This window comes from Dermochelys coriacea, chromosome 1 (assembly GCF_009764565.3).
Source record: "Dermochelys coriacea isolate rDerCor1 chromosome 1, rDerCor1.pri.v4, whole genome shotgun sequence".
NCBI lineage: Eukaryota > Metazoa > Chordata > Testudines > Dermochelyidae > Dermochelys > Dermochelys coriacea.
The window spans coordinates 290,905,086-290,923,209 of record NC_050068.2 but is presented as its reverse complement, the minus strand read 5'-3'; the positions used below and the strand labels follow the sequence as shown (position 1 = coordinate 290,923,209).

General features: G+C 39.8%; 1 protein-coding gene across 1 annotated transcript in view; it reads left to right on the top strand.

The window, feature by feature from the left end:
- The window catches only part of TBC1D30 (TBC1 domain family member 30), an 80,145-nt gene extending 63,494 nt beyond the window's left edge, over positions 1-16,651 (top strand). The window contains 6 exon segments of the mRNA XM_038384330.2: positions 209-314; positions 11,492-11,519; positions 11,522-11,603; positions 11,797-11,936; positions 13,675-13,881; positions 15,596-16,651. Of these exon segments, the coding sequence (XP_038240258.1) occupies positions 209-314; positions 11,492-11,519; positions 11,522-11,603; positions 11,797-11,936; positions 13,675-13,881; positions 15,596-16,377 (1,345 nt within the window). The 3' untranslated portion in view covers positions 16,378-16,651.
- Positions 16,652-18,124: the final 1,473 nt, after the last annotated feature.

The following is an 18,124-nucleotide window of genomic DNA, read 5'->3' as shown; positions in this document are numbered from 1 at the left end:
TACAGTGAACTGTGCGCACTCATCCCCTTATCCTATAAGACTTCTTGTGATCTTCCGGTTTTTATAATGGTGGTTTTCTTTGCAATAAACCGCAGGTTTTAAGTCAGTAATATAGGGGACGTTCTGTATGATTACCCTACAGAGAATACAGTTCACTTTGAAATGTATAATTAGTTTAGATCACAGAAAAATTTGTGTTGTGATACAGGCAGATTGAATGCTGTGAAACTGCAGATGAATTCTACAGTACCATGGGCAAACTAACCCAGGAGATGCTGGAAGACAATCTAATTGACAGCAATGAACTCATGCAGGTTAGTAAGCAGCGCTTAATGATGTAATTCTTGTTTGTGTATTTGTATATTGTAAACAGTCTTCAGCTTCCTGTGTCTAAAGGATGAGATTTTTGTTAAAATGTTGTTTCAAGAAGAAAAATTAAGATAACACCCTACTGTCAAACTAACCTATTAGTGGAGCAGATACATAAATATTATCAGCGGTCAAAGCTAAAATACCCTTCAATTATAAGTTAGATGTAGAAAACAACTAGACCGCATTTGACAAGGAGGTGCCAGTCAATTGCTTATATTTGTGCATTACACTCAGTGGGATTATCTAAATTGTGAGCTATATAATGCTCTATATTTTATTTCTAATTTTTCTCTCTTACATTATATTCATTACAATGTAATCTTTGCATTCAGTAGACTTTGTGGGTGGCTGACTAGCTCATCAACTTAAAAAAAATCCCTTTGTTTAAAAAAAATAAAAATAAAACCCATTGAACTGTTAGTTGTGAATTATAAACAAAATGTAGATGATTGCTCTAATTACCTTCTTAAACCCAAGTCATTGAATAATAAACAGAAACCTAAGTGTGTTTTTTAAAAAAAGGCCTTCAGTACTGCAGATGCAGTTTTATGCTTGCAGTTCAAGTACTAAATTGCAGACACATTTTTTTTTTCTTACCCCTGAAGTTGCACCCAGTTAGAAGCCTAAGTAAATGTGTGTGCGCATAAACTTGGGAGCTAGGGGCTTGATCCTACACTCATTTAACTTAGTGGCAAAGCTCCCATTGACTTTAATGATAGTGGATCAGGGCCTCAGTGACTAAATAGGTGCAGTTATGGGACTGAATAATTCAGCTGTAGTATTGGAGGCTGTGTTGAGGCTTAACTAAAAAGTTCTGGTTCTAAATATCTTAAATTAGATTTTCTCAAAATAAGAAGCCTATGGTAAGTTTGTCACTCTCTAACCAGTGCTTTCATTCTGAGAGTTCTTCTTGACTATACAGTAGAATCATCTTTCAAACTCCAATTTACTGCTGAAGCAGAGAATCACTGTAACAATATGTAATCTTGGACAATTTGCCTTCCTTTTTTCCTTGTTGAAAGTGTTAGGGATGGAGGAGGTGAATAATTTGGCTTTAGTTTCCTTTAAAAAAAAAAAAAAAAGAGAGAGATAATTTACTATCTGAATTGCCCACATACATTTCTAAACAGATTTCATAATTTCTCTCAACATAAGTCAAATACTGAAGAGGAAATGATGAATGCCAGTTCAAGCTATTGCCTTCTCTGTATTCAATATGTCTCAATTCTGGGCTTGATGAGCAATAAAAAATCGAGATGTGGCATGTGTCACAAAAATAACGGTGGTGGACCTGAAGTGGGTAAAGTGACTCTCAGTGACAGATTTTTCTTTTCCTTTCTGTTTGTGCATAATAGAAGACAAACCACAGGTAACTGTAGGCTTAAGGGAAAGGAAGGGATGGAAGAGTCTTTTAACTGTTGTAATTATTAATGGTACTCTCCCTTTATATTTAACTTACTTAATAATTTCTTCTGATCTCAGCAAACGTCGTAAATAGTGTGAAGTGTATACTTGTTCTGTAGCAATGATAACCATTAGGAGAGGCTAATGTTGTAGCATCTCCCTACAAGGCTCTGATACTTTTCCCTTCAAAAGTGTAAATAGTATGTTTAATTTTCCCATAACCTCTCTATTAAAGAAAGCATACCTGGTCTTATGTCTTAATGCACTTCTTGAACTAATTTTTCTCTAAACAGAAGAAGAAATGGAAAACAATCATAAACCAGTGCACTGGCACCAGTATGTTGCATACCATTGGCATGGGTGCCAAATCATCAGCGTTGAGCCCTTTCAATGGCAGTGGTGAGGAGGAGCAGTGCTGGCTGTCTCACTGCCTGCTCAGGTTTGGCCCCATGGCCCCTCCATCATGACTGGGGGACCATGGGAACAAAATAGAGTGAGTGGTGGTGTGACCTGGTACAGGGGGTTGCAGCATCACTCAATTTTGGTCCCAGGGCCCCTCCATCAGGATGGGGTTGGGGTTTACAGTGCCAAAACTGAGTGGCATTGCAATTTGCTCAGTGCTACTCAGGTTTGGACGGAGGGCTGCAGGGCCAAACTGTTGCTGCTAGCAGGCTGGCTCACAGAACAACTGAAACAGTTGCTGGTAAAAAGCACTTTATTTCCCTTCCCACAGCCATATATATACAGCACTTGTTTATTCCTTTTCTGTTGTTTATCACCCAATGTTCTCGTCGTTCTTATCTTTGGGTTCCATTATCTTGTGGTGGTGAAGACTCTCAGGTGCTGCTTATATCATTAGTCCTCAGTTCAGCCAAAGTTTAGTCCTCAGTTCACCCAAAGTTTTCTGGCCTTGTCCTTCAACTTGTTACCCGCAGCCCTGCCTCTTGTTCTGTTCTTTTCCATTACTTGGTACACATTTCTAAAACATCTGATACTCAGCATTTCCCACACCAAACCTGAGTGGGCAGTGAAGTGGCCAGCACTGCCCTTCCTTGCCATTGCTATGGGGCCAGTTCCCTCAGCAGGGCTCCCCTCTCCCTCTGGGGCCTGCCCAACTTGACTCCTCTTCCAGGAGCCAGTGTCCCCTCTGCTCTGCCCACAGAACTCTACAGCTTCAAGAGGGATGGTATATGCCCACAAGGGGCAGCCTGCCAGGAGAGAGGTGGTGGGAGTCCTGGGCCATTCTCTATGAAAAATGTTTGCAGGCATTTCTGAACCAGTGTATTGAAAAGACCAAGATTGTTAACTAGAATTGGTGTTGCAGATTGTTTTCAGCATCTTCAGAGGAGTCAGCCAGAAGTGTGTTTTGGAGTGATGCTCCTACATACTTGAAAGATGTTTTACCAAATTACAAATATAGCGAACACTTCTCTAACAAATGTTGAGGGTTTTGTTTGTTTGTTTTTTAATGGGGGAGAAGGGAAAGGTTGGGCTATAGTATGGTAATCCGTTTGGTTTTCCCAATCATTTAAATAAGGACAGTTAGTCTCTGCACCTACTATTCCAGTGGCTCTCAACCTTTCCAGACTACTGTACCCCTTTCAGGAGTCTGATTTGTCTTGTGTACCCCCCAAGTTTCACCTCACTTAAAAACAACTTTCTTACAAAATCGGACATAAAAATACAAAAGTGTCAGAGCACACTATTACTGAAAAATTGCTGATTTTCTCATTTTTACCATAGAATTATAAAATAAATGAATAGGAGTATAAATATTGTACTTACATTTCAGTGATCAGTATATAGAGCACTATAAACAAGTAATTGTATGAAATTTTAGTTTGTACTGGTTTCACTAGTGCTTTTTATGTAGCCTGTTGTAAAACTAGGCAAATATCTAGATGAGTTGATGTAACCCCTGGAAGACGTCTGCGTAGCCTGGTTGAGAATCACTGCACTCTTCCGCCTATTCTCATATGTACATATTCTGTGTACACCCAGCCACTCCTTCAAAAAAAAAACCTATTTCTCTTGCATGGAGAATATGCATAAACAAAGGGCTCAGCTCATAAGCAAGCTTTTGGAAATTTGACTCTTCAGTGGTGAGGGTTTTTTCTGGTGGTGGTGGAGGAGCTAGACTGGAGGAGCAAACAGGTGCCAAAGTAAACCCATTTTTCAGATTAACCAATTTAGGAAAGTGAGCATCAGCTCCACAAGTTTTAAATAATAGACAAAAATAGCATTTCTAGGACTAGAAGCTAAACAAATACAATATTATTGGTCTGTTAATAAACACCTTAGTTCTGAGGTTGGGCACAAGGCTGCATGCCAAGTATCTGCAACAATTTGTGTTGGCCTGCCAAGTTATCTTAATGACTTTATAACAACGCTTGTTTCTTGAAAGTAGTGAAATTCATACAAAAGTCTGGGGTATGTTTTAAACATTTTATTCTGGAAGGAAATGGGGAGATAATAGAAAAAGGGGAGGGGGATTGGCGAGCGTGTATCATGGGGCATAAATTTAAAGCTTTGGAAACTAGGAGCAAATGGAGGAGTTGAGCAGAACTGTTTCACATAAAGGGTAACAAGCATATGGAACATGTTGTCTGGAAAGGCTACTGATATAAAGAATAGAGATGAATTCCAGACAAATCTAGAGTTCTTTCTCCATGGGGAGGGGATTGAGGGATATAGTAAAAAGCAGGAAGGTGTGATGGTGATCAAACAAAAATGGGTAGGTATGTTGGGCTGGAGATGGTTTCTCCCCTCACCTCCAAACCACAACATTTCTTAGACTATGTCTATGCTACTGTGGTAAGTCGACCTAAGTTACGCAACTCCAGCTACATGAATAACATAGCTGGAGTTAACGTAGCTTAGGTCGACTTACTGCAGTGTCTACACCATGCTAGGTGAACGGGAGACACTCTCCCATCAACTTACCTTACTCTTCTCATTCCTGGTGGAGTATCGGGGTTGCCTGGAGAGTGCTCTGTCGTCAATTTAGCAGGTCTTCACTAGACCTGCTAAATCGACCTGTGGTGCATCAATCGCCAGAGCATCAATCCACTGGTGATGTAGACATAGTCTTAGTCTGGTAGATTTGAGCAGTATCACTGTTTGGGGCCCAGAGAACATTTCTCTTTCACAATTGCAGGAAGGTTCTGTAGTTTCATCTAATGGGAAAGCTTCATTTCATGCTGTGGGATTTTGGGGGCATTTGTCTGACCTGAGATATGTGCACATACCTCAAGGTATACAAGTTGCTTAATTCCAAAACCTAGTCTACTGCACCATTTGTCCTCTTTTTCTAATCCAGCTATGAATGTTCCAACTCCTGCTTCTAATTGCTTGCATCACCGCATCTGGACAAACATATTTTTCCTCCTCTGTCAGGAAGGACTTGGCATTGAATCAATTTTTGTGACATTCTTTATGCATTAAGCACAGAGTCATGAACAGATTGTTTAGAAATCATTCAGATTTTACTTTTATCTTAATTGAGACCATTTTGCCTTCAGATCAAAATGTCATTGACTATAGCACAGGAAAAACATACAAACCAAGAGTTCCTCTGAGAGCTAATGAGAAATTTCAAAATTCCTGGCTTTGAGAAGCCACTTATTTTCAAAATGGGTAAAAGTCATACTTTAAAAAATGCTCTGAAACAATGTTTCATTTACAGTGTTTTACTCTTAATACTAGTGACAAGGTTCCTTCCCCACTCTGAACTCTAGGGTACAGATGTGGGGACCTGCATGAAAACCCCCTAAGCTTATTTTTACCAGCTTAGGTTAAAACTTCCCCAAGGTACAAACTGTTTTACCTTTTTCCCTTGGACTTTACTGCTGCCACCACCAAGCATCTAACAAATATATAACAGGAAAAGAGCCCACCTGGAAACGTCTTTCCACCCAAAATTCTCCCCAAACCGTACACCCCCTTTCCTGGGGAAGGCTTGATAAAAATCCTCACCAATTTGCATAGGTGAACACAGACCCAAACCCATGGATCTTAAGAACAATGCAAAAGCAATCAGGTTTTTAAAAGAAGAATTTTAATTGAAGAAAAAGTAAAAAGAATCACCTCTGTAAAATCAGGATGGTAAATACCTTACAGAGTAATCAGATTCAAAACAGAGAGAATCCCTTTAGGCAAAACCTTAAGTTACAAAAAGACACAAAAACAGGAATATACATTCCATTCAGCACAGCTTATTTTCTCAGCCATTTAAACAAAACAGAATCTAATGCATATCTAGCTAAATTACTTACTAAGTTCTAAGACTCCATTCCTTTTCTGTTCCTGGCAAAAACAACACACAGACAGAGAGAACCTTTGTTTCTCCCCCCCCATCCAGCTTTGAAAGTATCTTGTCTCCTTATTGGTCATTTTGGTCAGGTGCCAGCGAGGTCATCCTAGCTTCTTAACCCTTTACAGGTGAAAGGGTTTTTCCTCTGGCCAGGAGGAATTTTAAAGTGTCTACCCTTCCCTTTATTTTTATGACAACCAGTTTCAAAGGGAGTGCGGAAGTCCTGAATAATTGTACACATGAAAACAGAGAAATGTTATCCACTGCTGAATTAGGTAGTTACAAGCTGAGAAATATCATTTCAAAGGATGATGTACTGAAGCTGTGACTGAATGCACCCCTGTATTCACACTCTACACACTACTGTAATAACCTTTGTGCAAAATATGCCTTGTGAGGTATCATTTGAAAACTAATAACTCACTGGTCAATAATATCATGGTGGAATGTATGTAGTAACATTACATGTAAAGTTATGAATTCTCCTGTTTGATGTTGGTGGCACATGTTCAAACCCAGGCAGCCCTGACTAGGCAGACATTGTTAACAGGTCTATCGTAAACAAAGGAATGTATGTTTACCTCAGTTTACATGTAAATAGGAAACAGGGTCCTCAGGACAGCAAGGGGATGTAAACCAGTTTCTCAAAAAGACAAACGACAAGCTAAAACCTCTAGCCAGGTATCATCAAAGTTGATTGGCAATACCCTGGAATGTGATAAACACTTTCTAGTAGCTAAACTTAATAGGCTAGACTTGGTTCAAGGTAAAATTCTCACCACATATTCCCAGCAACACTGCTGACCAAATTATCAGATTACGACCACCTCCCCCACCCCCGAAGTCAAAGGGCTGGTTCCTTTGCTCTCTTTGGTGAAAGAGAGTGTGAGGGGGAGATAGAGAGACCCTGGGGTGTTTTTGCCCTCTACTTTTATAGTCCAGTCACCCTTTGAAATGCATTTTCCTGAGAGTTATACCTAGATCAGTAGTTTTCAACCTGTGGTCCGCAGACCCCTACGGGGGTCCGTGGACTATGTGTGAGAGGTCTGTAAAAGGTTGTCATTGCCATAGAACAATAGTTTTCACTCTGGAGTCCACAGACTATATCTAAGATTTACAAATGGGTCCGCATCCCCATTTTAATTTTTTTAGGGGTCCGCAAATGAATGAAAATTGAAAACCACTGCCCTAGATAAAGTTCCTTCCTGCTGTGAGAATGGAGACATGGAGTCTCGTAGTGAAAGAGGTTCCATGTGGTTGCTTGCTAAAATGCAGATTTATTTGTTCCTGCCCCCCTTCGTTGCCAAAGAATGGCCACTTGACAGGTGATTGCCCATCAGCTTTGATGACACCTGACTAGAGGTGTCAGCTTGTCCTCTGTCTTTGAGACCATGATACACCCACTCCCCAGACTTGTCTGGTAAACACATTGACTCATAATTTCAACTTATGTTCATAACTCTTAACAGGCATTTTGTAAATACATTTCACCATGAGATTGTTGACCATCGAGTTTAGTTTTCAAATTATATCCCGTGAGGCATATTTTGTACAAAGATTGTTACAATAGTGTGTATGGTGTGAATACAGGGGTGCACTCAATCACATCGTTTTATCTTTATTTCTCTTGTAAACATTTCTGAGTTCAATGTCTTATACTTGTACTCACTTAATCTATCTCTTTGTAATTAAATAAACCTTTTATTTTTCAAGCTAAACTAATCCAATGTTCGCAAAAAGAAAAGGAGTACTTGTGGCACCTTAGAGACTAACAAATTTATTTGAGCATAAGCTTTCATGAGCTACAGCAGACTAACACGGCTGCTACTCTGAAACTAATCCAATGTTGTATTTAAACCAAGCTGTTTGGTAACGCCATTCAAAGTAGCTGGCGGTTGGATATTGACAGGGGCAATGAACCTCTAATATCTGGACTGTCCAGAAGGGGGCTGGAGAGTGCAGAACACATGTTTTGGGAGAAATTTGGAACTGGGACTGTGTTGGGGTCACCCTGCAGGTAGTAACCAAGGCTGGTGGAAGACAGAGTGTGGCTGGTGTGTTCCTGACGGGCTGCTGGGGTCATTGTTGCTGGGACAGGACTGCAGCTATGCACAGACTCTCAGGGTGTGACCTGCATGTTGTTCAGCTCTTTGTGAACGGCCCAGGAGGGGAACTACAACAGCAGAGCATTGTGACATGCCCAAGGTTGTAGGGCACATGGTGACACAACCTCTCAGTGGTCTGGACTGCACCCCAGAATGTGTCAGATGCTACCACACAACGTGTCTGCCACAAATTCCATTTTTCAGAAAATGATTAAAAGTGAAAGAATTTTAAAATTCAGTGCACTTGTCATTATGTTTTGTTTACTTGCATTTATCTCCACTTGGGCAACAAAATCAATAAAATCCATTTTACTTTTAAAAATAAAAGGAATACTTGTGGCACCTTAGAGACTAACCAATTTATTAGAGCATAAGCTTTCATGAGCTACAGCTCACTTCATCGGATGCATTCAGTGGAAAATACAGTGGGAAGATTTATATACACACACAGAGAACATGAAACAATGGGTTTTATCATACACATCTAAGGTGCCACAAGTACTCCTTTTCTTTTTGCGAATAAAGACTAACACAGCTGCTACTCTGAAACCTCTCATTTCACTTTTACTTATAGTCACCTTTATTTCAAATTTTAAGGGCTACACTGTTTGGATATCAGACACTTAAGGGGTTATTGGTTTTACTAAAAACAAGTGTTTACTGGATTTTTTTTTTAATTGCAGAAACATTTTTATTGCTCTGATAATGGACAGAATAATACTAGCTTGCCAAATAACCTTTATTTCATATTTTATATTAAAGAGCAATACCATTCTCTTGTATCTGCTGTGCATGCCAAACTTACTTGCAGATCCAACATTACTATTAATAAGGCCTTGAGTAGAGGATGTTCAGCAACTTACAGGAATTTCTCAATATCGTGCAGGATCAGGCACTTAGGGCCTGTTCCAAAACTCTTTGAAGTCAATGGAAAAATGTCCACTGACTTTAATGGGCTTTGGATCAGGTCCTTAGTTACCGTCAAAGATAACTAAATAGCTACCAATTTGTCATCAGTCCACATTGCAACCATATTTTTTTATCACCCTTGAGAAGCAGATACCTTTCAAAGTACTAGTGTGACTCCTTGCCTGTTTTAAAAATCTATACTCTTTCGGCTCCTCTCTGGTCACTATGTAGTAGAACTCTACCAAGCTTCATTTAATGTTAATGTTGAGAAGTTTTATGCTATAATATGCTAGAAGGTCAGAGTTTGTCTGGACTCTGATAAAACTTGTGTTGCCAAAGAACTTCCTGTTTGGCTATGGTTTTCATGGCTGAGGAAGTGTTGGGATTTCCTTTTCTGAGACTCGTGGGGGCAGATCCTCTGCTGGTGTAAACTGTCATAACTCCATTTATGTCAATGGGCCTGAGACAGTTTACACCAGCTGAGGATAGGGTTGCCAGTTTTGGCTGGACGTATTCGTGGAGATTTCCTCACATGACATAATATTTACTTAAACATTAATCTTTAATTCCCAGAGACTCTAGGGACAATCCTGGAGGGTTGGCAACCTTAGCTACCCCATGGTATTTCTATGGGGTCAGCCCTTGTTTGTCACTTGAGCAGAGCAGTACAGGAAGAGCAGGAAAAACCTGATATGCGCTTCCATCAGCAGTAGTTGTAGTTGGAATCCATTCTTCTTCTTAGAATATGCTCTACATGCCTCAGGTGGCACATGACCAGGATTCATCCACCACTGGTTAGATCATTAGCTTCCCCGGCCCGAGCCAGGTACTGATGGGGAGCATGACATGCATGCCGATCCATGCCCTCTTTAGAATCCATTAATAATAAATAGGGGTAAAATCTTAGTCCCATTGAAATCAATGGCACAAACTCGTATCGACTTGAGTGGAGGCAGAATTTCAACCCATAGGGATTGAGAAACTGTAATTAACTAGGCAGGTGGAGAAAACACAAATTAAAGAGGAGCACTGAAAACTAATTAACTATTCCAGTGTCTTTCTCAGCCTCAATATAGATATGAATCGATGCTTTTACAAGTGGAATTGCTGTTGTGGGTGACTTTCCCTAAGTTTTTGGTTTTCTAGTCTTTTTCTATTTGCCATTGGTTAAATGCATTATCAATGTTCCATTGTATTTATTCTCCACTGCCTGTGCAAATAACATCTGTATTCTGCTATAATTATTATTTGTATTACAAAACACCTAGAGCAGGGGTGGGCAAACTACGGCCCGTGGACCCAGATATGGCCCGCAAGTCATTTAAGCGGCCTGTGAACCACATCACATGGCTCGGCTCCCGGCCGGGGCGCTGGGTCGGGGGCCGGACCACCCGGCTCGGCCCTGCTCTGGCCGAGGGGCTGGGTCGGGGGCCGCAAAATGCGACTCTCCGAAGACATGGCATGGCCCCACTCCTGCTCCTACATGCTGCAATGGGAGCTGAAGGGGCGGTGCTGCGGATGAGGCACCGTGCAGAACTGCCTGGCTGCACCTCCATGTAGGAGCTGGAGAAGGGACATGCCACTGCTTCCGGGAGCCACTTGAGGGGAAGCGCCACTCGGAGCCTGCCACCCCTCAGCCTGTCCCCATGCCCTGACTCCCTTCCCCAGCCATGATCTCCTCCCACTCTCCAATATCCTCGATCTCAGCCCATCACCCTCCTGCACACCCCAAACCTCTGATCCCCAACCCCACCCCAGAACCTGCACCCCCTCCCACACCCCAACCCCAATTTGTGAGTATTCATGGCCCGCCATACAAATTCGTATTGTCCGATGTGGCCCTTGGGCCAAAATTTGCCCCACCCCTGACCTAGAGGCTCTTGCTAATGTGTGTGACCTGCCATATGTTTTGTTTGCTTTTTGTTTTAATGACAATTTTTTTTAGTAATTTCTAATGTAAATCAGTGTTTGAGGTTTTTGGAAGTTGCTGTAGTTGAAAGGGTCTGACCTTCTTGTATTAGGGCAAGTGAACAATTGTGTCAGAAACAACATTTTCATAAAGTGTCTCTTTCAAAATATCCTATATACCCAGGAGGTATTTCTTTGTGACACACAAACCCATTGTACAGGCATATGCTTATACACTAGCTCTCATGTTACCAGTTATGTATGTTTCTCTTTGGACTATGTATGTATTTTTCTAGTAAGACATGCTTTGTTTTTCCTAGAGGAAGTGTTGATTACATCATAAAATCAGACCTTTCATGTTTCCTTTTCTACATGTGAATGTGCAATGTTTAATCCTACAAGCCTATGAAATCTGTACAGTGCTGCAGTTTTAGTGGGACCATTGTTACAGCATCATTTAAAAGGTGTTTTTTTTTCCTAGACTGTTTATTCCATGGCTCAGTTTCCTTTTCACAACTGGCAGAATTAAGGGAGAAATATACATACAACATTACTCCATTCCCTGCAGCAGTAAAATCAACTTCAGTTTCAGGGTAAGTCTGTAATACATCCAGAAAAATCTTTTATTCCCTGTAGTCTAATAGAGCCACTATTAGTCTGTACAGCAGAGAGGCTAATACAGTTGCTTTTTCCATTGCACATCTAAAATAGATGAAGGCATTTAGTATTGATCAGTTCACTGATATATCTAGATCAGCTTTCTTTCCATTTGTTTTCATTTGGCAGAAGGCTCGGCAGAACCAGAGATAGTGATGAGGAGAATGACCTGGATGATGAAGATTCGGTTGCCAATGCAGTTGGCTGCCTTGGACCATTCAGTGGGCTCTTGGCACCAGAGCTACAGAAGTACCAAAAACAAATCAAAGGTAAATGCAACTTCAGTTAATTCTGAATTATCCAGTCATATTTGTGTGAGCTTGATTCACCTGCAGGTTAATTGAAATTATGAAAGTTGTAGTTTGAATTGTATGCAGAGACCATTACGGATCTTCTGTAACTTGCTGTACAATCTTTGGATAATCTGCCTACTAAATTGAACGTCTGTGTGTGTACAATATGTGATGGTGTGGAATAAAGATTTTAGCCATGATTATTACCCAAAAAAATCCCAACAATCCTAAAACTAAGCTGAATGGGGAGCAGTTAGGCGCTCAGCACTTTTGAGAATCCCAAAAATAATGAAATATGGCCTTAAGAGTCTAACTTTAAAAAAAAAAAAAAAAAACTGTTTTTTGTTACCATGTGTTTATATAGCATCAGAATCCACGAGTGAGTTATGCAGGTCATCCCCAACCCACCCTCGTAAAACCTTTATACCATTCCACACCATCATTTATTCTGTAAATAAAAAAGTTTATAGAAAACTATTTTGATACGTTTCAGAGTGTTATACAGAAATTCATTGATCCTATTTTCATATCCTTCAATCTTTCACTCAATACCATGAGTCGTACTGTGCAAGCCTCATAAGGAGAGCAAAATTCTAATACATTTTAGAAACCTAAAATTTTACCTAAAATAGCTTTCCTATATGTGATATAATGGCTTTAGAGTCTGATTTTTGTGATCCCCACTGGAGGATTCTCTCTGAACATTTTCTCTCAAAGATATAACTTTCTCAGGTTTTATGTCATTTTCTTTCAATAGTTCTTGAGATGCACAGGAGTGGTTACAAGAAAAACCTTCTTGGTTTCCCTGATTGGCAGCCAATAACATTGTTAATTTTTATTATTGTTCAGGTAACACCAAAAATCTTTCTTGGATCTCCCAGGCCTTTGCCAACAAGTGGAATGGTTACAGTTATGCTGTCTGCCTCTTTACCAGAAACTACTTCTATTGGATTTAATTTCACCATTCCTTCTGCTTGTATTTGCCGAGATCTGTATGCTAGAATTCTCTGTTTGATGTTGTTTTGTTTTCTTTTCTTGGAGGACTGCAAGTCCCCAGCTGCCTCAGACTGACACTTACTCAGAATGTTAAACCATTCTTGCAAACTAGACCTAATCCAAACTAACATCCTATGAAATAAGTTATCCCTTTGACCCTGAATTGCCATTTTAGCAGTACATCAGAGACAGCTGGGAAAATAAGTTGCGCTGCTCCTGTTGCTCTGACACTCTTTGATCATACAAACTCCCTCACAGCCTGCCTCTTCCACTTCCCCCCACATCTGCTGATTCTGCTGCTCCCTCCCTCCTTGCTGGTCACTATCAGATAGTTAGTCTCATTTGACCAAATGACTAGTTTGACTGTAACAGAGTTACATATCAGTTCATGGAGTGGTGGCCTCAACTTCTAATCACTTTGTAATGAGAAGCTTTGTTTACTACTTGTCATGTGAAATGCCCACTTTAGTGACTGTGCTGTATGTTTTTTATGCAAACAAGAAATTCAGTTCATATGTTTAAGGTATATTGCAAGGTTTAATAAATTATACTTAAGTTAAATATTTAGACATTATAATAGCTGTTTTTATTACACAGTGTAGTTAAAATAACAGGAGTTGGGCATGTAATTTACTCGTGCATTTCCTTGGTTAATGATTAGGAGAGCACAGAAAATTCTGATGTATTCTTCCCCCTCACTTTTTCCTACTGTGTACAGATCAGAATGAAGAACAGAGTTTGGGCTCTAGTAACATTGCGGAACTAAGTCCAGGGGCAATAGACTCCTGTAGAAGTGAATACCATGCTGCTTTTAACAGTATGATGATGGAGCGTATGACCACTGACATTAATGCATTGAAAAGGCAGTATTCCCGAATAAAGAAGAAGCAGCAGCAGCAGGTTCACCAGGTGTATATCAGAGCAGGTAATATATCAGAACATGCTCTTCCCTTTTATTCTTTACAAGCCAACTTCACTATCTGAAAAGAGAGGCAAAAATGTTTTGTGTCTTTAAATTATTCATATGTAGAGATAGGACAAAAGAGAATGAATGAACTTGCAATACATTAGTGATATTGCAGAAGCAATTTCGTACAAACAAATTGTATATAAGATGATGTCTTTGTTTTTCTTTTATCAGGGTCTGAAGATGACGACCCTGGGATCTTGTTAGGTCCCAGGGACCAGCTGAATAATGGTATCTAAAGATGTCTTTGCTATCTGGATATATCACATTGGTTTCACTGATGAAAGTGTTAAAATCTGCAGCATCCTTGGACTTGACAATACTTACACATTGTTAAAGAAATTACAATAATATACTTCAAGAACCAAGTGGTAGATCCTCTGCTGGTGTAAATTGCCATAGCTCCATTTAAATCAGTTTATTGAAGTTAAGGGAACTGCGCCACCAAATAGTCAATTGTAGCTCCAAGATTGACAATTCAAATCCAGGATGGTAGTGAGTATGTGGGAAATGGGTTTGTTCCCCATCCATTTCCTCATGGAGAGAGATCCACATGATAAAAACTACTACCACAATTGGCACTGATTGGCAGCTTTGCGGGCAGCATCAGCAGACAGGCTGAGGATTTTAATAGGCATGGAGACTGAACTCCCATCTCACTGTTAGAGATAGTCCCTCCAAGTCACAGTTGAAACACGTTGATGGGCCCCTGTGGGAAAGTTTGTTCCACTAGTGCTATACCTATTCTGTACATGGAGGATTTTAGTCCCCAGAACAGTCAGTCCAGCAGGTTTCATGACTGTTAAATTCACATGAAAGGAAAAAAAGAGATTTATTTTTAAAATACTGGCGATGCATCTAGTGCAAACAGAAGTTTTGGCGAAACTGAAACAATGCAATAGTAAGATCCTCATTTCCAATGATTGCCAAACCCTTTCTGATTTTGCTAATCATGATTAATGGGCTAATATATAGTTTTAACACACTAATTCTGAGTCTATCACTCTGGTAAAATCAGAAGTTCTGATGGAAATTAGAAGCTAGTTTGTCCTGGTTCCAGTTCAGCATGGACAGATGTCTATTAAAAATAAATTGGTGCATTTTCCAGCCCTCTGCTCAAGGAGGGGCCTGTGTGACTGACCTAGTGTAGAGACTGAATTGCCTCTTTCTATTGAAGGAAGAATCTAAGAGATGGGGGACTCACTAAGGCCAAGGTTAATGTTAACCTTCGTATTGTAGCAGGTATATGTACTCTATAAGAGTAAAAAACCCTGTGCAGGGCTATGCTCGGCTCTAAACAAATACAAAGCAAAATCATATTGGCAATACTTTCCAAATTTTCACAGTGCCCCACCTCCTGTCATGCTCCCACCTGCAATTCCTAAAATGATAGAACCAGTTTCCAGATTTCTATAATTTTAGCAGTTGTTACTGATTTGGGAATTAACAGTAAGAAAGGAGGTGGGATGAGGGAAAGCTTTTACCATACTTTTCCTCTCTGTTTTTGACTTGAAGATACACTATGGTGTTAGAGGAATTCAGTTTCCACTAGGGTCTGTCCTACAAATCATCACAAGAAACAGCATCAAGACTGTTTGATTGGTGAGTGATCACTGATGTAATGATTTGTTTTTGTTGTTTAAGACTAATTTTTTTTAACCTTTTCTTTCAGACAAAGGGCCGGTTACCAGTCTTCTCCCCTCTCAGGTAAACCATTCTCCAGTGATAAACCACCTTCTTTTAGGAAAGAAGATGAGGGCGACTAATAGAGCTGCCAAGAATGCAGTCATTCATATCCCAAGTCACACAGGGGGCAAAACGTCACCAATTCCCCATGAAGATCTTAAAACAAAACTCAACTCTCCCTGGCGCACTCACATCCGAGTACATCGAAAGAATATAGCTAGAGCCAAATACCAGCTGGGCTACGGGGATACCATAGGACTCATAGAAGAGCAGCGGGAAGGCTGCAAACCAAATAGCTGCAGTGCAAAGGAGGACCCTCCAAGCAATTCTGATTTGGGGGAAAGAGAGGGAAGTGGCTTGGATAACAGGACTATTCGGAAAGTTGATGGACAGTCAACTGAGCCACTTTACAAGGAGACCAATGCAAATATGTCAGTTGTTCAGCTGAAATTAGAAGCACTAGAACTCACGCAAAATAACAAACCTGATGCTGAGCCAATGACCAATCCGTCCTGCCCAACACACTTATCAGAATCACCTAGTTTATCCAGTGACAGTGGAACATTGGCTAAATCTCCCCAACCCATCAATCCTAAATTACAAGTGTTTAGCCCTTTTCCCAGCGTCAAACCTCTTCGAAAGTCAACTGCAGCCCGCAATTTAGGTTTGTATGGCCCAACTGAAAGAACTCCAACAGTGCATTTTCCACAAATGAGTAGAAGTTTCAACAAGTCTGCCAACGGGAACAGCGGGACTAAAAAACGATGATGTACCATCAGCACTTTATATTTCTGGGAAAAAAATGTATTGATTGTTTTGTGTGTGTGTGTGTGTGTGTGTGTGTGTATGTATGTGTCCAAAAGAGTTTTTAAATAGTTTAATTCTTTAAATGAAATAATGGGAACAAATTGGTTTACAGATATATAAATATGTATCCTTGAAAATTATGCTCTTGTAATGTATGGATAGATTAGGGAAGATGCACTGTGGCACACCATGTAGATTATAATGGTTCTGTGATAAAATAAACATTGATTTGCAATGTGAAGTATGCTTCTACTTTTTAAATCTGATGTAGGAGAAACTGTAGGGCTGCCTCCTTCCCCTCTTCAAAGAGTGCTCCATGTCCCTGTCAGGGCCCTGAAGATAACTTTTCCATCTTATTCACCTATACCCATCTACAAAGCATTCTGTATGACTACCTATCTTATGATTAAGTGGAACTGCCTTCAGATCTCATCAGCATGGCTCCCTAACTAGCTAGCGGAACTGCAATTAAATAACAAAAGGTCAGACAGATATAGAAATCAAAAGCATCTCTTGCAGTGCAGAAAGTTACCACTAATATGGGACCAATTGGATGGTGACTCCAAAACTCTTCAGCAGCATTTAATGTTTCTGTTCCTGTGGCAGGTCTTGTTTGCTGGTGTTACTTCTTTTCAATCTTCAGTTTGAACTTGGTCAGCTAAGCTAAAATAAGAAGAAAAACATAACCCTTCTCATGACATTGCAAATCGCTAAAAAGAAAAAAATCTGTGGTGAGTCATAGAGTAATAAGATTAAGGATCTATAGAGAGAGTTCATTTATTGATAAACTTCTTGGCTCCAGTGGATTTAAAAAGTAAAATATGTAGTTTCTTGCCATTTTACGGTAAGTTAAATTTAACATTAACTGTTGACAGTGGGCAGAATTTTCAAAAGTGTTCAAGTGACTTAGGAACTTAAGCCCCACTTGCAAAAGTGATTTAGGAACCTAAGTCTCATTGGAAGTCAACCCACTTACCCATTTAAGCAAGTGGACCCACTCCTATTGACTAAAATGGATTCAGAAACAGGCCTGTGTATAAGGTATGGAAGCTTAAGATTAATTATTAATTCCATTCTCATTTCTTTTGCCAATTGCTCATAATTTTTTCTCAAATGCCCAGAATATTGTCTCTTTTCCGCAGTTGTGAAACTTTCAAAGCTTGTAAGTTCCTTAAGCCAAATAACTCTGGATTTCTTTCCATATATATTCAAACAGACAACAGGGAAACTAAATGTAAACACTAGGGATAATTCAGTTTCAAGGTTGAAAACTCAAGCACTCAACTTCTAAAAAATTCACATTGCTCCTATATGTTGACTCTACCATTATGAACATATTGGCCTTGATTCCCCATTATGTTGCTTCAGAGTTGCACAGGCATGAAATGGAAGTAATACAGCAGTGAATCAGCTCCAGTGTGTATAGTATTTGTCTCTTCTTATAGTCTTTAAATGTAAACTTTAATATATCATTGTTCATTAATGTATCCCATAAAATATATAGGATGTAATATAGGAATTAATGTATACCATAAATTTATAGGCTGTACAGTATGCCCTGTTTGTTGTGAGGGCAATTTTATCTTGTTCTTGTATTTTATATGGGTATGGGTGTAATATAAATATACAAATATGTATATTACAAATTTTAAACAGATGGAGATCAATCCTGCCCCTGCCTCATTTTCAGCTATGTAGGATATTTACC